The sequence below is a fragment of the Bos grunniens genome, chromosome 7, assembly GCF_055505025.1.
Source record: "Bos grunniens cultivar Pamir isolate PY7600 chromosome 7, Bosgru_T2T1.0, whole genome shotgun sequence".
In the NCBI taxonomy this organism is placed as follows: domain Eukaryota; kingdom Metazoa; phylum Chordata; class Mammalia; order Artiodactyla; family Bovidae; genus Bos; species Bos grunniens.
This window is the reverse complement of record NC_141171.1, coordinates 30,843,337-30,864,383: the sequence shown is the minus strand read 5'-3', so window position 1 is coordinate 30,864,383 and position 21,047 is coordinate 30,843,337. Positions and strand designations below refer to the sequence as shown.

The following is a 21,047-nucleotide window of genomic DNA, read 5'->3' as shown; positions in this document are numbered from 1 at the left end:
ATGTCTAGGACCTATGGACTGATACAGAAAGAAAGAAAAAAAGAGAGAGAGGGAGGGAGGTAAAGGAAGAAAAAGAAAGAAAGTTCTCCAAAGACAAAAAAATGTTTAAGTAATACTTTGTCTTATGACCAGTGACATTCACAATGTAGAGCTCTGTGAGGACCAAAATACAGGAAAAGCTTATAATCAGAGTTCTAGAAAGCCAGCAACTAAAAGACCTTATGTTTCTATCGTTGAAGTTTTAAGCCGTTTTAAAATGTATGAAATCTGTATTACTTATTCTCACAGCCACAACTTTTCACTGTCATTCTTCTTCTTGGCAAGACAAACCACATGAGTTTAGTAATCCTGTTGTACTATCACCAGCCACGTAAGAAAATCTGCTGTGGAAGTATATGGATGACATTCGCTCTTCCCGATTGATGCTATTTATTTTTCATTGGCACAAGGAAGGTTGCTAAGCATCCCCTGGTCAGGTTCTGCCAGCCTTTTACGCCCAGTAATTACATTGTTCCGTGTCTTTATCAAGGCATCCCTCGCCAGTAAGTTTTTGGGAGGGACAAGTGTCAAGGATGAGAAGCCACAATGAAGTGCTCGGGACTGAGCAGAGATTACACTGCTCAGGTCATCCTACAAAACTTGTCAGTTTGCTGCCCAAATAAATGCCTCGAGTGTGTAAAACGCAGAGCATAGTGACCCCAGGAAGAAAAATCAATTGCAATTCATATTTCATATGTCTGTAATTGCTTGTGAAAGCAAGGCAGCGGTGTGTTTGCAGGGCAGCTCTTCCTCGCCTGTTGTCTGCTTTCTTTTCTTGGTTCTAATGGTCACGTCTTTCACATGCTCACATTTACAGTGAAGCAAAATTTGGGGCCTTTTTTCTTTCTGGTCCACATTACCATTCTTATTACTGGTGCCCTGTACTGGATTTGATCCGTGCATTGAACTGTAAACAGGCTGAGATCGCGCAGTAGAAATGGCTAGTTCACATTGCAGTTCTTGAAGGTTTGGGTGTTTTTATTATCCGTTCATCCGTTTTGTTTTGAGGTGAGAGAGGCAGGTTGTGGAAAGCATTATCTTTCATCAGGAGAATTACTCATTTATTAGGATTATAAACAACAAAAGTGAATTCTGTGTGCATGTGGAGGTGATCATAAATGCTTTTTTTTTTTTTTTGGTAATAAAATCAGAAGAGGGGGTTAAAAACCTGCTTAATTTTGAGAATCACCCAGTCCGTCTACCCTATCAACCCTCTCTTGCTCCAATTCCCTTAACCCAGCTCTTTCTCATGTGAAGCTGCTCCTGAATTCGTAACCCTTCTCTGGACTGAGATGTCATAGGGATAGAGAAAATGCTGCTCACTTTATGGATTACTGTTAAGTCAACAAAACTTTGGCAGCATTGATTAACTTGACAGTGAGTACAGCAGTACATTTATCACTTATGGCTGTGCTGTAGAAAATCTAATAAGAGGCAAACAATTCCCTTTAGAGCAGTAACAGGTTCACTGTGGCTAACGGTGCATGCACTGGAAATTTCTGCCTTTAAATTATACCCTTGCTGCTGGTTGGGTCATTGACTCAAAGCTTCTGCACTTCCGTAGTCATGCTGTTGTTATTAATTTCATCACAGTTATTTGACTTAAATGCATGTTTAAATTTTTATGTATATGTAATGTTTTTAAAAAGCTGAGAAGAGGATTAAATACAGTTCTAGAGTGATAATCTTAAAGTAATAGCTAGAAATAGAGAGCTCTGCTGTATGAAGCTAAGATCACAAGGAAATCACTTCCCACAGTTAGTGCTATATAATTTAGCCTGTTTCATAAAGGAAAACATGGAGAAAATTTTAGTCTCAGCGAAATAATTTGTAAAGAAAAGTATTTATGATAGTATTAGATGTGAAATTATTACAAACATGTACTGGTAGAAATTTGATAGGATTTTTTTCATTTTTTTCCTTCATACTAAAGATATCCCATTAAGACTGAAAATTTTCTTTCCTTCTATCCATTAAGCAGCATTACTCATTTCACCTGTATATCATTAAGATCCTTCACAGTGCACTTAGGTAAACATGTGAAAAAATAGGATAAAATATGTTTCATGGATGATACTAATTGTATCTAAGGATCACAGAGGTGTGGGTAAGTGTGATGAATTTAGTAGATCAGGGTAAGGAGTAAGAAAATTAGGTTTTTAAACTGTTATAATGGTTATGTAGTAAACTGAAGACTATTTGATTCTCACTCTTATAGTATACAGAAAATCTGATAATCTGCTAAAAAAAAAAAAAAAAAGCCACCACCTTGTCAGGGCAGTTCTTATTTCACATGGCAATGTTTTTCTTTCTGTTAAACTGTGTTTTAACAGAAAGGTATTCTGTTCTAGAAAGTATCTAAATTTATCATTTTTAAAACAAAAAATTCCTGTGATCTGCTTAAAGTCACAATTCAGCTGGAGAGAATTGGTCAAAATGGGGGGGAAAAATCCTTTTTTTTTTTTTTTTTTAGTGCTTTGTGTTTTGCTAGGAAACAGTCTTGAATTGAGGGCTCTTATATGGTCGCATCTGTGAGATGATATAGTTTTCTTTGTTGGGAGAAAAGTATTCTGCCTGAATCAATTGTCAAGAGGTTTAATATAATAAGGCAGCTTGTGATATGACTAAAAGAAACACCGTGCACAAGAAATTCCCACAGCAGTTTGTTTTTAGCAGAAAAACTGAGTTCACCTGAAACATGAATACATTGAAAGCCAAGACTTAATAAGACAGAGCTTAGAAAGGGTTGCTGTCCCGAGGTCTGTGTCAGTGATCTCATCCACTTGTCTTGGAGATTCTAAAAGACATATGAACCCAAATTGCTTTTTCGTGAGCTTTGAGAAGTACTGGCTTGAATCAGTAACATTCAAGCCTGTTGATGTTAGCGTTTGGATTTAATTCAATGAGAATGTGTTTTCGTTTTTAATCTATAGGGCAAATGTAATGTATCTCCCTTCTGAAAACAGTCTTTTCTGCCACGTCGACCACTCTGGATTTCACAGGTTACAATAGGAGTGCCCCCACCACTTGCCCTAGTGAACAGAGGCCGGGTATTGATTAACTATCACGCTGGCATCAGAACTACTCTTAGGATTCAATTTTTTTGTTGTTTTGCATATTTTATTGATCAAAATGGTAAATGAGCATCAAGCGTGCAAGAAGACGATGAATTGTTTACTTGCATAAAATAACCTTTCAATAAGGGAAGATGCATGGCTTACACTTTGGTTCTGTTCTGCGGCCCGAAGCAGATGGCATTCAGCTGCTATTGATTTGCTTCCATAGTTAAGGAGCAGCCTGCAACCCTGCATGCCCACTGTGAGAAGGGGTGTAGATTTGGGGACCAGAATGGAAGCCAAGAAGGAACTGATTGACCCTCCCTAAAATCCTAAGGAAAAAAAAGAAACAACAACAACCTTATTTGGAAACCATGAATATCTACTAAATGGAAACTTGAATTAATGTCATCATATGTGGGCTGATGCTTTTAAAGGAACAACATTTGTGGTCATCACTAAGGCAGGTCTCTCTAGTGAATAACAAATAGACTAATCATCACAGAATACTGATTATAAGCATTTATATTTAAAGGAAACTAAATAAAATTTTTTCTCCTTTCCTTTGGGGTAGAATTATGTAATCTTCACATGTCTCATGTGATGTCCACGGCAGAGCTTTCTGGCCTTAACATAAATGTACACATAAGTTGGGCTGACAGCCTCCCTCTTATTTACAAGTTGTGTGATTTCCATTTATACAACGGTCCACCCAGATCCTTTGTCAGCAATCACATTTGGTTTTAAAATGTCTTTCCATAATAGGTAGTTACAGATGTTGAATTTATAAATATTTTCCTTGAAGCTGTGTCCAACAATGACTTTACATCTCAAAAACGAAGGATAGGCTGACCTACCAATTGTGGCTTTGTTTTTTTCCCCTTCCAGATGCATGAAATACTGAAAACCACTTGTCCAAAACCATGGGAACAAATAGTAGATATATTAACATAATACAACAGGTATTTATTACTCAATAATGCATATATTAGTCAAGCTTAGCTAAATATCTTAATTTTTCTTGCAATTTATAATTTAAATATGAGTAAAATCTTAACAAAAAATTGTAATGAAGCTGCTTGCCCTTTATAGACCTCCTTCACTGGGTTCCTTCTCATAAATAAACTGTTATTACAAATGACTGTTCTGAAAGCGTTTTCCTGTTACTCTTTATACTTGAAACGTTTATTATAAGCGGTGCTGCTTGTTTGTGATGGGAGAGTGGCCAGTTTACTTTGCTTGGTCCTGAGTAAATGTTAGCTTTGTCTCTTCTCTACTCTACCCCTACCCTGGTGATAAAGATTTGGGGAAATGAATTTAATTTACTCTGTTACAAAAAACAGTCACCCTTTATGTTTCTTTCTCTTCTCTTCTCTTCTCTTCTCTTCTTGTAGTACCAGAAAACCCAACTAATTTCTCAAACCTTTCATGCAAGAGAGAAGCTTGGAGAGCAGAAGGCATTAAGGTGAAAGAGGCATGCTGGACATGCTGGTGTCCTGAGTGGCTGTCGTGCCCTTATGGACCATTGCCATGTTTTATTTACTGTGTCCCTTTCGGAGTCTAGTATGATGCAGAGAGTACCTACTCTGTGCTTCTTCTGTAAAATGCAGCCCTCATTTCCAAGTTAAAGAGAGAAGATTAGTTGGCATCAGGTTTGTCAAACTCAAAAGAACTCTAAAGAGACGGAAGCCTTTCTCTTCCCTGCTCCTGTGAGTAGGGGAACAGGACACATCTGGGAAGGGAGAGGCAGGCCAGAACCTCTGCTACAGACAGTGCTCATGCCTCTCTCAGACAAACGAGAGCTGTGTTCATGAAGCCAGAAGGTAATCAGCAAGCTGAAGTTGTCAGTGACACTGCAGGAGAGTTACTAGGATGCTTCGAAACCAAGCTATCAGCACAACATTTGTGTGGCAATATGTTGATGGTGGAAAAAATTTAAGCAAGATGATTAAGGTTAAGATTGATGGGCCCAGTTAGTTAGGCATAGTTATTGAAATCTACTTAGAATTTCTCATGTCGAACTTGTCCTAATTCTGGCAAGATATGTAATTTGGGCCAATTTAGTATATTTTGAGCAGGTAGTTACTGTTTCTAGCTGACATACCTTTCTGTGTATAAAAGTGGTATGTATGTTTCATTAGTTTTTCATTAGGGAAAAAAAAAATCCCCGACTCCATTTTCTTGGCAACATCTAACACCAAGTATCATCTCTGTTTAGCAGTCCTTTTGAACTTTGCTGGTGGCATAGTGTATAAGAATCTGCCTGCCAATACAGGGGACACAGGATCCCTGGTCTGGGAAGATCCCACATGCCCTGGAGCAGCTAAGCTCGTGAGCCCACACACTGCAGCTACTGAAGCCTGTGCGCCCTAGAGCGCATGCCCTGCGACAAGAGAAGCCACCACAGAGAGAAGTCCACACGCTGCAGCTAGAGAGTAACCCCCACTCACCGCAACTAGAGAAAGCCCTTGCAAAGCAGCAAAGATGCAGCACGGCCAAAGTCAATAAATAAATAATTTTAGAAAACAGGCTTTTTGCTGACCCATTAACAGCTTCATCAGCATCTTTCAGTATTTATTTAGCAAAATCAACTGATAGTGAGACTTCTGAAGATCAACTGCAGGAGAATGAAAAGACAGAAAAGATACACTTTTAAATAGCTTTATTGAGATATGAACTATATACCATGAAATACACATAAATGTTGTACTGTCACTTTTAGCAAATTTATAGTTATGTGACCATCAACACAATCCAGTTTTAGAACACTTCTATGACACCCCCCCCCAAATCACCCTCATGCCTACTCAATCTACTTCTTTTCCTGCCCAGTTTGAGCAACTCTTATTATAAACTTGAAAAAGCAAATGCATGTTAACAGCTGAAGGTGCCACCCTTTTCATATTCATTACTCTTTGAATCTCATCCGTTTGCTTCAGGTTTGGGACGTGACTTCTTGCAATGTAGACCATCTTGAAAGATGATAGCTTTAACTCAAATGTGGCTTTTTGAACCTGTACCCCCAAACAGTGAAGAGAACAAAATGAAGATAGGAATTTGTGGGAAAGAAAGGCAGGAAAGCAGTAATTTAATTCATTATCTTTGTGCCTGAGTTGTTTTCTTTGGGGCATACATTTGTTTTCCAGGGAAGAGTGACTGGTAGATAATAAAAATCTCTTCTGCGTTAATTTTATCCCTGCCTCTCAGATAGAAATGAATGCTACTGGGAAAGAGAAGGGAAACTGAGGTCGTCCAGCACCAGCTGTGTTTCTGGCGCTCTGGTGCGCCTAGGTGTGGTGGAACTGAACTGAAGGAGCTGACGTGTCAAATCCCAGTGCTGCTTATTCACTAATGAATATCGAGGCCCCCTTTTGAACAGCTCTTTTACTATATATTTGACCGTATTCCATTTAGCATGTAAAATGTAGTATTATGCAGCAAATTAAACTGCCTTATTAAAGTGTTACTACTTTAATATTTATTAATATATTAGAAAAAATATACATGTATTAGATTGAAGGCAGGAGGAGAAGGGGACAACAGAGGGTGAGATGGTTGGATGGCATCACCGACTCAATGGACATGAGTTTGAGTAAACTCTGGGAGTTGGTGATGGCCAGAGAGGCCTGACGTGCTACAGTCCATGGGGTCGCAAAGAGTTGGACACAACTGAGTGAGTGAACTGAACTGAAAGTATATATCTAATATATACTTTGCTACATTTACATTTAATACTAATACTCTAGTATTAAAGTATTGCAAAGCTTTAGGATTTAGGAAACTTAATTATTTTGCTATGGGGGAAAAAGACTGATGGGCCATCTAAAATACAAAAGCATTTCTTATGGAATAAATTTTGTAGTTATCAAAATACATAGCTTACTGTCAACAGCTGAGAAAAAAAGATGTCAGTGTTCAGTATATACTTATTGAGTATCTCCTGTGGGTGCTGCCTGGCGCAGAGTAAATTATTCACACCTAATCCTTGTCTTTGAGAGATTTGGTTTGGCCATTCAGTACCTAAACAAGTAACTAAGAAGTGGTATGTGTGACATTATCTTGTACGGTACATTAAGTATTTACCAATTCATTAGATATTTCCATTTTGAAAACTATTTTTAAAAATGGTTTATTTTTGGCTACACTCGATCTTTGTTGCTGCACATGGGCTTTCTCTAGTTACAATGAGTGGGAGCTACTCTCTAGCTGCCGTGCATGGGCTTCATGTGAGTCACTGATCGGAACAGACTTTCAGGCCAAGATCAAGAGTTAGCTTATAGCATTAGCATGACTCAGACTTCATCAAAATCCTTCAAACGCATGCAGCAAAGTAGAGCTATGATTGTATCGCTTCTATTTTTATTTATAGTGAAGTTACTTCAAAAGGTATACTGTGGGGTTTGCTAACTATTCCTATTAATTGTGATAGTCATTCATCAAATTAATAACAGAAGGCCACTGAAAAATCATTGAAATCCATTGGTTTGGTATAGCATCAGCATCAATGCTTTTTTCAGAGTATCCCTTTTTGCATAAATTAGTGAAGAAATGCCTGTCTATTGAAACTGGGTTTACTGGTAGAAGGTTCAAACAGAAATACAGATCCATCACCCTTCTCTCTGCAGCCCGTTCCTGCCTTACATGTATATGATCATCCAACAATCCGTTGAAAGTCTTAACTTGAGAGGTTTGAACCCTTAAAATATAATTAGTCAATTAGTTCTTAAGCACTTACATTTCAGAGTGTATTCTAAGAGCAGCTACTGTACAGCAAAAAAAAAAAAAGCATTTTCCATTTTTTTCTCCCCGATTTATCAGATTGATCCTTCTTTTATCTCTGCACAAATGACGCTGTTAGTGGACCTGGGGATATCTAAGCTTAAATTTAGAAGCTCCTAAAAGATGAGAACATTAACCCCAAGTGCACTGAATTCCCTGAACGTCTTGCATTCTCCTGCTCAGACTTGAAGTGGGTACCTGCTGTTTAACGTAATTAGTTTCAAAGGGAATGTCAGATCCGTCCTCAGGAGTTTACTCTGACCCAAAAACCCTTGTAAGAAAATATCAGTGAGACAAAACAAGAAAAGTTATCACAGTGGGGAAGCTCCTTCTAGCTGCGTTATTTGTTACTCAGGGGCATGTTTTAAAAGAGTCCTATTTGCTGTCTGGCTCAGTAATTTTCTGGTTGCAAACTTGTGCTCAAGACAAAGTTGCTCTAGCAGGTAGCTTTTTTCCTCTTCTAAAAATGAAGACATGGTGGGCTGAGTACAAAAAAAAAAAGAAAATAGGAAACAGCTGACATTTTAACAATGGTTTTAGCATTTCTTATGAAAGTAAGATTTAAAAATTAAAGACAAATTAAGCTTATTAATTTTCAACCTACATTTTCCCCATTAAAAAGTATACTGAAACAAGGCTATTTCCAGCTTCTCTTTTTATCCATATTGACGTTCAGCTTATAATGAGCTGTAATTAAGAGGTTGAAAGGGGTCTCCTTTGAGTAGCAGGGTAAGTCCGACAACAAATGGCAGAGTCACAGTCCTCTTTGGCTTCTTTTCCCTAAGACATAGATGAGCAATTGCTTAAGACTTGTTGTAATTTGTAATCCGCTAGTCTCATGACCCTCTTTGTTTATTCCCCTCTGTCACCCTCCTTTGTTGAGTCTTGCTGATCTATTCAGCCACACCTGGGCTGAGCTCCAGAGCTTAAGGGAGGGGCTGTGCGCCCCCTTCTTGCCAGAGGAGCAGCTGACCCTTGAAGGACCAGAAGGTTATTAAAGAAGGGACTGAAACTGCCCTTTAGGGAGGCAGTGCAGCTGGGAAATAGTACAAGACTGGATGCTCAATTCACCCACCTCAAGGGGCACACTGTCCATCTTAGGGGATGTTATTAACAGCTAGTCATTTGACATCACAGAGTTATTTTCCCATAAAATGTTCTTGATCCTATCTACCTCAATGGTGGTGATGAGCATTAAGTGATCCTGTATATGTATGACTACTTAGCAAGCCATACAATATTATGCCAGTATTATATATTACTGTTTTTCTTAGCAAATCCCTTGCTTAATTTCCTGTCTATAAATTCTTTCTACAACATTCTGCAGCAATTGGGCCTCAACTACATTTGGTCAAATATTTGCTGGGGTGGTACCTGTTATCTCCCAAAGCATAATCTTCCATCAGAGACTTCAGTCATCAAGTTTCTCTTTATATTTGGTCAAAATTTACCTCCTCAGTATTTGTCTCTGTTGCGTTCTGCCTCTGGAATAACCCTCACGCATTCAAAGCCCTGTCTTGGATGCAGAAATAAAAGAGCGAATAACGCAGACTCGGTCCTGCTATCTTGGACCTGGAGTCGAAGGGACAAAAACCAAGTAAACTTATAAATGAAATAACTGCAGGCACTGTAAGGGAATCAGAAAATAAGGGAGCAAGGGAAAGACGATCAGGGAGTGAGAGCAAGTGCTTGAATGGTCAGAAAAGGCACCTCTGAGGTGACATTTAGACAAGACCGAGGAAAGTTAGTCATGTCGAGCCCGAGAAGAAGGCTATGGGAACCACAGAGGCAGAGGCTGTGGTCGAAGGAGCACAGGCCCCTGGTGGCTCTGAAGGCCACTGCAGCTATCGCTTTATGAGCCAGTGGGAGGGGAGCTCCAGATGATGCATGTAGAAGGTGAGGGGAAGGAAGCCTCCAGCTTGGCAGCTGGGTAGGGCTGCGCTTTCAGTGGCTAAGGTGACGGGGTGGCAGAGGAGGGGGTGGCAGGTTTATTTATTAATTTTTTTAAGGAATCATTAATTTCTGTTTTGCACATTTTTAGCTGAAGGGATCTATAAGAAACTCAAGTGGAGATGTTACATAGGTAGTTCTGAGTCTGGAGCCCAGAATAGAGTTCCAGCTTGGAGATAAGAATTTGCGTCTCATCAGAATAAAGGTATTAAAATCCATGGCAATTGATACACTCCGATTAGAATGTGGGGAGACATGAGGGCACTGGCTAAGCCTTGAAAAAATCCCAGCATTTTTGAGGTCCGGTGGTAAAGGAAGAGACGACAAAGGAGAGTGAAAATGAGATAGGAACCCGGAACAGTTACAGAAACAAAGAAAGGAGTTTTTCAAGAAGTGGGAAAAGGGTTGTTTGGCTGAGTGATGGCTGCTCAGAAGTTGAGTATGGTGAGGACAAAAGTGGCTGTGGAATTTAGCAACACGGAAGAGATCTGTGACCTTGACAAACTGAAAATGGTGGCAACCAAAGCCATTTTTGTCCAAGGTAGAGTAATGGATGACGTAGAAATAAGAAAACAACATCTGTAGTACACTGGTAAGAACTTATGCCATGAAAAGAAGCAGAGAAATAAGCTGTGTTCGCTGAGAGATTTTTTGTTCCTTCGTTTACTTGGTTCTGTGAGATCCTAGAGCATGTTTATAAGCTGATAGGAATGATTCAGCAGAGATAATAATAGAAAGATGAATGGATGGAATTAATAGTGAATAGGCAGAGGAAGGAAGGGTTATAACTAAAGAAATATCTGAGAAAGTCAAGAGGTGGACTGAGCGCTAGAATGTAACTAGAGGAATTGGCCTCTGAGAGAAGGAGGGGCACTCCTTCCACTGTAGCAGAGAAGGAGGAGAGGATTGTGGAAGCGTGATGTGGCTAGAGTAGGGGTAAAAACGAGGGATGTCAAGTCTGGTGGCTTCTGTATTCTCCTTGAAGTGTGAAGAGCAGTTCTCAGCTCAGAGGGAGGGTGGAGGAAGGGGTAAGGGAGATTCAAAGAGAAGAGGGGAAGGTGTGGCATGGTTGATGGTGGTTCCTCTGGAGCAGTGGTTCTCAACATGTGGTTCCTGGACCGACAGCATCAGCATCACCTGGGAACTTTTCTGAAATGCAGTTTTTGAGATCCCATACCATACCTATTGGTGGCTCAGATGGTAAACCCTTTGTCTACAATGCAGGAGACCTGAGTTCAATCCCTGGGTCAGGAAGATTCCCTGGAGAAGGAAATGGCAACCCACCCCAGTACTCTTGCCTAGAAAATCCCATGGACGGAGGAGCCTAGTGCAGGCTACTGTCCATGGGGTCGCAAAGAGTCGGACACAACTGAGCAACTTCACTTTCACTTTCAACATACCTATTAGACCAGAAACTTGGGAGGTGGAACCCAGCAATGTGTGTTGCTTTTGTTTTTGTTATTAACTTCCTTACCATTGATTGAGTTGTAAACTGCTGCAATCAGTGCTGAAATCTGAGACTCACTCATCCTGATCCTTCTCTCGGCTTCCCCTTGAAAAGGAAACCTGGAGCAGAACCACCCCAAAGCCCAGAGGGTAGAAAGACATGCAGGGGATGCAGGGAGATGGGAGGAAGGAAGCAGGAGCAGTGTGCAAGGTTAGATCTGGGGACACACTCGCACTCCCACAGGCAAGGACCAGGGGTGTCCCTCTCTCCCCAGTCAGCAGCCTGAGAACATTAGGGAAGGGCCAGGTGTCCACAAGACATTTCAGTCCTTCCTGTCATGAAGCATCGGCCAAGAGGGGCTGAGCCAAGGTCACTGGCCTCTGCCTTCAGGGCACATGCGGCCTGAGCCAGAGCAGCTTTGATGGCGGCCACCAGCTTCAGAAACTTGCTCTCCATGTCCATGTAGCCATCACCTCCCTTCTTGGAATGAACCGGCTTCCCTGCTACGAACACTTCAAAGAAGCCAGTGACCTGGTGAGTCCCCTTGCTGCAAATGTCCAAGCATCCAGGGAACCCATCTTCTAACTTCTTTTTGAGCTGAAGATACTTGAAGTGCCAGAGTACTTGAAGATACTTAAGTGCCACAATAAACCACTTGGATGATGACCGCCACAGTTCTGGACCACAGTCCACTATAGCGAAGACTCCAGATTAGAATCCCAGGGAGGAAAAGTGAGGTCTGCCAGAGATCTGTGTTTTAACACAGATGATACTGACGCTAGTTGAAGTTGGAGAACCATTGTTCTAGAGAAAAGGAGCAAGACAACATTTTGTAGTTAAGACCTTGAATTTAAAGTGAATCCAGTTTCTTTGTACTGTGTGGTTTTCTCTCAGTGCTTAGCAGCTGGGGTTGAGGCATGGGTGAGAGATGCCAGCATTCAACTAGAACTAGGAGGTCCTAAGTACACAGAGGTGGGAGAGGGGGCCTGATGGAATTGGAAGCACTTCAGGGAACTGATTATGATGGTCAGTCATGCAATCTGAAGCTGAACAAGGAGGACAGAAAAGTCAGAAGGGTCTGATGAAAGTAAGAAGTCTTCAGATAGAAAAGGGAACCCTCTTACACTGTTGGTGGGAATGCAAACTAGTACAGCCACTATGGAGAACAGTAAGGAGATTCCTTAAAAAACTGGAAATAGAACTGCCTTATGACCCAGCAATCCCACTGCTGGGCATACACAAAGAGGAAACCAGAATTGAAAGAGACACGTGTACCCCAATGTTCATCGCAGCACTGTTTATAATACCCAGGACATGGAAGCAACCTAGATGTCCATCAGTGGACGAATGGATAAGAAAGCTGTGGTACATATACACAATGGAGTATTACTCAGCCATTAAAAAGAATACATTTGAATCAGTTCTAATGAGGTGGATGAAACTGGAGCCTATTATACAGAGTGAAGTAAGTCAGAAAGAAAAACACCAATATGGTATATTAACACATATATATGGAATTTAGAAAGATGGTAACAATGACCCTATACTTGAGATAGGCAAAGAGACACAGATATAAAGAACAGACTTTTGGACTCTGTGGGAGAAGGCGAGGGTGGGATGATTTGAGAGATTAGCACTGAAACACATATATTACCATATGTGAAACAGATGACCAGTCCAAGTCCAATGCATGACACAGGGCACTCAAAGCCGGTGCACCAGAACAACGCACAGGGATGAGATGGGGAGGGAGGTGGGAGGGGCGTTCGCGATGGGGGACACATGTGTATCTGTGGCTGATTCATGTCAATGTATGGCAAAAACCACCACAATATTGTAAAGTAATTAGCCTCCAATTAAAATAATTAATTAAAAAAAAAGAAGAAGTCTCCAGATCAATTGTTTGAAGGTTTCACTAATGGTAGCTGTTGGGGGGGTGGGGCAGGAGGTAACACCATTGAAAAGAAGGGCTCTGTGTAGCACAGCTAGGTCATGTCTGAGTCCATGGGTTCACAGAGATAAGTGCCGTAGAGATCTGACTAAATGAGTTCTGTGTAAAAATTCCATAAAACAAGTTCTTGGCCTGTGTGCCTGCATTAGTGCATGCGTTAAGAGGCCAGGAAGTTGTAAGATAGTTGGATGTCATACAAAGCGCAAGCCTTTAAAAAAAAAAAATTAGCAATGACACAAGTAAAACCATATAAGAAAATGTTTACTTTCTTTAAATCAGCTTTTTAAAGTATTCACCTTCTGTGAGAGATTATTTTTGTTCATCTTAAACTACTGCTGCTAAGAATAATAATGCACAGCATTTAGTAGGTACTTACAGTACAGCAGGCACCGTAGCAGTTTCTTTATAGGCATGAGTCTTATTTCATCATGACCACAGCCTCTGGAGGAGACTGTTATTGACCTTGTTGAAGCATGGAGGAGCTAAGAAAATTGCCTATGATTAATTTTAAACAATTTAAGTAAGTAAATGTTCAAAGTGCATGCCATTCTTACAAACCTAAACAACCTACCTACCATTTCTTCAGTAACTGTAGAAGAATAAGGTGTAGTTTTCACTTGATCAGTGCCCGCCCCCAGGTGACGGTACCCAGCTGAGCCTTGAGGAAACATGCATGAGAAAGACGTGTTGGCACAAGTTAGGAGCGTGCCGGGTGCTCCCTGGCTCCCTCCCTGGGGCGCAGCTGGATCAGGCTGAGGCTGAAGGCGGCTGAGTAGACCGCTGCCTGGGGTGGTTGATCTGGTCCACCAGTGCTGTTGGTGTGTACGCCTGAGGAGATGTCCAGGCTGTTGTGCATCGGTCCCACTGTTGTGTTTGTACCTTGTGTTTCTCCTGTATCTCTGCCTAGCCCCAGTGATGTCTGACTCCTCAGCAGGAAGGACAGCCAGACAGCACTGGGACAGCCAAGGGACAGGAAGCAGAAGTGAATCCAAAAATGTTATCTTCAGGCCCCAGAGACACATCTTCCAGCTTTTTCTCCTCCTCCTCCTTTTTTTTAGTAAATCCGTGTTTTACTCTCAAACTTTGCTAAGATCTTCAAAATGTAAAAACTTCTGCTTGAAAATGTATATGGTCATTTCAACTTGCTAGAGTATCACTGTAAACCTTTGGTATCTCCCTTTAATTGCTCTTAATAGAGAGCTGTTAAAAGATCATAAAATTTGTGATTAAGAAGTTAAACTGGAATTGTATTTTCATCCACTAGCCAATGCTAAATTATGCCCTCTGGGTCATTTTACAGTGATTTGGACAGTCCTTTGTAAAATAAGTTTAATGAAACACAAAGGGATGCTGTATATGGTTTGTGTAATAGACTCAATTTAGTAGGATGTTTTTCTGGATAATTAGCTTACATTTTTCTTTTGTTTAGTCTTATTACCTATATGCTTGAATTCTTTACTATTTGGTAACGTATGTTCTTGGCACCTGCTGTGTTAGGCAGACAAGTTTTTCATGTATTGGTCATTTTTTTTATAGACAGTGCTGTGTATGCGTGAACCCTAATTGCTTTTTTCATTTTTAATAGGCTGTTCTTTATATTGTGGGCTGTTTTTAAGTGAAAGTCACTCGGTCGTGTCTGACTCTTTGCGACCCCATGGACTATACAGTCCATGGAATTCTCCAGGCCAGAATACTGGAGTGGGCAGCCGTTCCCTTCTCCAGGGTATCTTAGTAAATTAAAAATAAAAATATCTAGGTTGCTTCCTTCCTCCCTTTCTATCTCCCTCTTTCCTTTCTTCCTAAGTATTCTACCCAGTACTGAAATAGTGAATTAAAAGTAAAATAGCAGAGTTGGGTTTTTTCTTTTCTTCTCTCTCTTTCTTAAAGTATTCTACTCAGTACTCTGCTCTTTGGGCCAAAAATTGGACTTTATGATCTGCAGAGGCAAGAAGTCTGTCTCAGGAGAGGCTTGTGTTCTACCACAGGTAACAATCCAGTGAAAGAACTTACCTGAAATTGGGGCTTCTCTTTCTCAGGCTTATTATTTCCTCAAGCATTGCCAGTAGCAGGTAATGCGGCTTGCTATGCTATGCTGCCCATAGACGGCAGCCACCAGGCTCCCCCGTCCCTGGGATTCTCCAGGCAAGAACACTGGAGTGGGTTGCCATTTCCTTCTCCAATGCATGAAAGTGAAAAGTGAAAGTGAAGTCGCTCAGTCGTGTCCGACTCTTAGCGACCCCATGGATTGCAGCCTAACAGGCTCCTCCATCCATGGGATTTTCTAAGCAAGAGTACTGGAGTGGGGTGCCATTGCCTTCTCCGAATTGTGGGTTTTGTTCTCGTAATTCAAAATCATCAGGGATTGGATCTCTGGGTTTTTGGCTTTTCCATCAGGATCACAAAATAACATAAACTCAGGGACTGTACGCATGTTCCAGGCACGAGGGGAGAGGAAAGGGGTGGGAAAATGAGCAAAAAGATGAGAGACAGCAGAGCCTCAATATTCACTCTCAGGAAACATTTTGGGTCTTTTCCATTCGATGACTACCACTGACATCTTAGTGGCCAGGTCTGTGCCATGTGGCAAGGGAATCTGGGAAATACTGGGGGGAAGGGGGGCGGATGTTGTTTTTTGTTATTCTTGTTTATTTTTTTTTTTTTAGCTTGGCAATTTGCCACCCCCAAAAAACAAATTGGTGTTTCATTAACAAGGATGAAGGGGAGAATGAATCTGCGTTAGGCAACTGACAGTCTGTCACAGCCTCCAGTGGCGGAAGGCAAACAGAGATTTCAAGGTTATGTGTGAAGCAGTTGTCCCTGCCATCGTTCTCTGCCTGCTTCCTGGGAAACCTTCGAGCCTATCAGAAAAAGACTGGTGTAATCTGAAAACCACCAGGAAGGGATCCATACTCATTGTTGAATGTAAATTCCTGAATGAAAGTAAAGTGAAAGTCGCACGGTCGTGTCCAACTCTTTGTGACCCCATGGACTATACAGTCCATGGGATTCTCCAGGCCAGAATACTGGAGTAGGTAACCATTCCCTTCTTCCCAATCCAGGGATCGAACCCAGGTCTCCCGCATTGCAAGCAGATTCTTTACCAGCTGAGCCACAAGGGAAGCCCATAAATTCCTGAATAGACGTGTATAGTTTAACTCCAAGTCATGGGAGGACTTATTTCAGCATTAGATTTGGGGGGAAGGGCCAGAGTAGGTATGTTCTTTCCATGGACTCGAGCACAGGCTCCTGCTTGGACATACAATGCAATGGCTAGTAGTCATGTGTAGAGGCCCCCTCTCTCATCTTTTGTACTGTTGTGGTTTACCTTTCTCAGTATAGTCCCTTTGGGCTACTGCCCACCTGTGTATTTTATGTGAACAATTTCATTGACTGCATTCTGCACTGCTGCCAAGAGGTCAAGGGCCCCTCTCCACTTCCATTATTCTTTCCTATAGAGACTTGTTTTTAACTATAGGCCTATGAACTGTCTCCACAAGGGCTACTTTTCATTTCTGGTACATTTCTCTGAGGACTTGCTACTGCATCCTGAAATAAGTCTGTGTCTCACTCTCTAGCTGCTTCCCACTGAGTGTTCCCACTGAATTCTATGCACTATCAACTTTCAAGTTCAGCTTCATTCAAGGTTCTTATATTCACGTAAAACATTACTTGTATAACTTCAGCATTTTAAAAGGAGAGTCAATGCAGTACTTGTAACAACTATAAGTTGTTGTCAGTTACTGTTGGCAGTCTTTCATTTAAAATTTTAAAAAGATATTTGCCCAATACGCTATATCTTACCTGTAACACAATGAGAATGTGTATACTTCAGAAGGCCTAGTTGATCTAAACTACATCTCCAGCAAAGGAGATGCAGACATAAAGAACAAACTTAGGGTCACAGTGGGAGAGGGAGAGGGTGAGATGACTTAGAGAGTAGCATTGAAACATATACATTGCTGCTGCTGCTGCTAAGTCGCTTCAGTCGTGTCCAACTCTGTGCGATCCCATAGACGGCAGCCCACCAGGCTCCCCCGTCCCTGGGATTCTCCAGGCAAGAACACTGGAGTGGGTTGCCATTTCCTTCTCCAATGCATGAAAGTGAAAAGTGAAAGTGAAGTCGCTCAGTCGTGTCCGACTCTTCTCGACCCCATGGACTGCAGCCCACCAGGCTCCTCCATCCATGGGATTTTCCAGGCAAGAGTACTGGAGTGGGGTGCCATTGCCTTCTCCAAACATATACATTACCATATGTAAAATAGATAGCCAATGGGCATTTGCTGTATGACACAAGGAACGCAAAGCAGGTGCTCTGTGATAACCTCGTGGTAGGGTAGGGGTAGGGGGGAGGAGGTGGTGGGGTGGGGAGGGAGGTGGGAGTGAGGTTTAAGAGGGAGGGGACATATGTATACCTATGGCTGATTCATGCTGATGTATGGCAGAAACCATAACCATACTGTAAAATAATTACCCTCCAATTAAAAATTAAATTAAATTAAAAAAAAAAACTACACCTCTTCAAACTCAGTGCTTGAACTGTGTCACAGTATACAGTATGTGAAGAAAGAGAATACTAAATAAATCAGAGGAATAAAGCAGATAGTTGGAAGCATGTTTAAGTGACTTGAGAGAGCAAATGGTTTTCAAGCACTTTAAACACTTTAAAAACATCAATTCCTCAACATGCATAGGCTATGCTAATTGTAAATCTTTCATTAAAAACCAGTCTGTAGAGGCTCTCTCCAGGCAACATCTTGCAAGCCTAGTTCTGATTACTATTTCTTCTTTAAAGTAAAAAGACAGTGCTTCCATAAGCATATTCTATAATTTGTATTTCAGTTGGTATCATACCATATTCTTTGAATAACTAAATCAGTTTTCAGGTGCTTTGTAATATATGGTTTTATTCAAATGTATTAGTCCCCTGATCTCAGTTTTGACTTATAGGTAAGTAGCTAGCTTATAACTGCTTTTAGAATTTTTTTTCTATTGGATGATCAAGAACATGATCATCTGTGAATGTTCTCATAAATCTGACATTATCTATAATGTGTAATTGAGCCACATTGTTCTTCAGCATATAGTTAGGTAATGTAAATAGATCAAAGGTATATAAGATGTCACTTTAAAGCATTTTGCCAAGTCAAAGAAGAATTGAGTTGGTCAGAGGTTGTCAAATAGATTTTGAAATATTTCTGTCTTTGCTTTTTTTTTGTCATCAGTTTGTTTTTTTTAATATAGGACAGAAATTAACGGAGTTTATTGTTTTCCTTCTTGGAGTCCTTACATACTTGTAAGAATTAGTTGAGATCTTAAGAACTTTTAGAAAAATATTTTATTTATTTATTGGGCTGTGTTGCATCTTATTTGCAGCAAGCAAGCTCTTTGTTGCAGCACACGGGCTTCTCTAGTTGTAGGCTCTAGAGCACATGGGCTTCATTGCCCTGAGGCATAAGGAATCTTAGTTCCCCAACCAAGGACTGAACCCTTATTCCCTGCATTGGAAGCCAGATTCTTAACCACTGGACCACCAGGCAAGTCCCTACAAAAAAAAATTTTTTTTTTTCCTACAAAATTTTTAAATCCAAAGAAAGAAGTGTTATTTTAAGGGAGCTAATTTCAGTGGTTCCTTTAAATTTATTTATGGGATAAATTAAATCTATAAAAACAGTAGAAAAATATGTATTGGAAAAGATAAAGGATTCCAATAAAATTTACTAAGAAAAGAACTAAACTATGTAGCCCAATGCTGTTGTGTGTGCAGTAAATGTCAGCAAATATTTCCAGAATGAATGAATGACCCAGTGAATAGATAACATTTGTAGATCAGTAGTTTTACAGCAGGTGAGACCTGGGTTCCAATCGTGCTTGACCCCTTACCCTTTGAGAAAATATGCACAGGTGATTTTGCCTTTTCTGAGCCCCAGATTCCTCATATGTAGAATGTGGATAATGAACATATCTCATAGTACTGTGAAAATTAAGTAAGATTAAATAAGAGCCCAGCACAGACCAGGCATTAAATAAAGATTATTGTTATAAACCATATGAAAAATGCCATATGTGGTAGGTTAAAATTGTCAAAAGCTAGTATGACTCAATCATATCACAAAATGATTTTGTTATTTCACACACAATAAGTGATAACTTAGCGCAACCTAATGATATTGGGAATTTTTTTAAGGAAAGTAACACTTGAGCTGAGACTTGAAAGAGAAGTAGGAGTTGGCCTATTGAGAAGGTGGGAAGGGCATTTCTAATAATAGAGCTATCCCCTGGTAAAAGTGGAGCTTCCCTCATAGCTCAGTTGGTAAAGAATCTGCCTGCAATGCAGGAGATCCAGGTTCAATTCCTGGGTCGGGAAGATCCCCTAGAGAAGGAAATGGCAACCTGCTCAAGTATTCTTGCCTGGAAAATCCCATGGACAGAGAAGTCTGGCTGGCTATGGTCCACAGGGTTGCAAGAGTCCAACATGACTTAGTGTCTAAACCACCACCACCAGGTAAAAGTATAACCAAGTCTAAGGTGGACTATTTGAATAGTATTGTTTGGCCAGATTGGGCCTTACTGGCTTTTATAAACCCTGTGTGCACTGTAATCAGAATAATAATCTATTAACCTAGGACTATATGGCACCCCACTCCAGTACTCTTGCTTGGAAAATCCCATGGACAGAGGAGCCTGTTAGGCTGCAGTCCATGGGGTCGCTAAGAGTGGGGCACGACTGAGCGACTTCACTTTCACTTTTCACTTTCATGCATTGGAGAAGGAAATGGCAACCCACTCCAGTGTTCTTGCCTGGAGAATCCCAGGGACAGGGGAGCCTGGTGGGTTGCCGTCTATGGGGTCGCACAGAGTCGGACACAACTGAAGTGACTTAGCATAGCATAGCATATTATCCTTATCAAAAGAAAAGTTGGAGCATAATACTTCAATATATGCATATTTAGTAATGTTTTTTACATGTACTGCTATAAATCCATTAAAAATTAGAAGAGATATTTCTTTTTCATTATTATTTTCAATCTTTTAAATATATTTTAAATCTTTTTTTAATATTTGTTTTTCTGAATCACAATTAATTATCTTGCTCAACTCCCCACATGTTCTGTAACCCACTTTGGAGACCACTGGCCTATGAAAATCCATTGAATGTGAACAAAAGTTTACCTCCTGCTTCCCAACCATGTTTTGTGAGAGTTTAGGGTTTGTATTTTCTGCATCTGCATGATCTCATGACTCCAACCTGGAAAAGTAACATTTTCTCCCTGACTATATCTGTCGGGGATGTGTTTCCTCAGAGCAGAAGCAAAACCACTCAGGGAATGCATACCTTGCACCTGGTCTAGCCTTTCCCACAGATAAAGCCCTGCAGAAGATGAGGTCATGAACCAAAACTGCAAAACAGAAGAAATGAACAGACACAAAAACAGGACTAAATCCCAAGAAGCTCAAGTACAAGCATGATTGAATGGAAAGCCCAAATTAAAATGTCTAAAATAGTTGAAGGCATAAGAAAAGATCATGAACCTATGAATAGCAAAACAGGCAGGACTGAAAAGGAACCAAATATGAAATGAAAAATCTGGTCATCAAAATTAACTCTGTGGATTAAGAGGCCATTTGTGCTCATGCTTAATTACTCAGTCATGTCCAACTCTGAGACGCTATGGACTGTAGCCTGCCAGGCTCCTCTGTCCATGGGATTTTTTAGGCAAAAGAGAGGCCATGATGCATGATCACTGGATCTGAGGAATGCCATTGCTGTTCCAGTTGTAGTCAAAACATAAATCATCTTTCACATGACGCAGAAGCCCCAACCCAC

General features: G+C 40.7%; 1 protein-coding gene and 1 pseudogene across 6 annotated transcripts in view; one reads left to right on the top strand and one right to left on the bottom strand.

Moving 5' to 3' along the window:
- Positions 1 to 21,047, top strand: part of SNX24 (sorting nexin 24) — a 182,435-nt gene that overhangs the window by 141,235 nt on the left and 20,153 nt on the right. Inside the window, exon 4 of one of the 6 annotated variants that reach the window (XM_086410679.1) lies at positions 15,886 to 16,254. The exons of 4 other annotated variants lie outside the window; for them this stretch is intronic. In XM_086410679.1, the coding sequence (XP_086266805.1) occupies positions 15,886 to 15,930 (45 nt within the window). In that variant the 3' untranslated portion in view covers positions 15,931 to 16,254. Of the gene's footprint in view, positions 1 to 3,983; positions 4,248 to 15,885; positions 16,255 to 21,047 lie in introns of those variants that run through there. One more of the 6 variants, XM_086410677.1, reaches the window with a different exon arrangement.
- On the bottom strand, positions 11,460 to 13,635 carry LOC147368995 (selenoprotein W pseudogene; annotated as a pseudogene).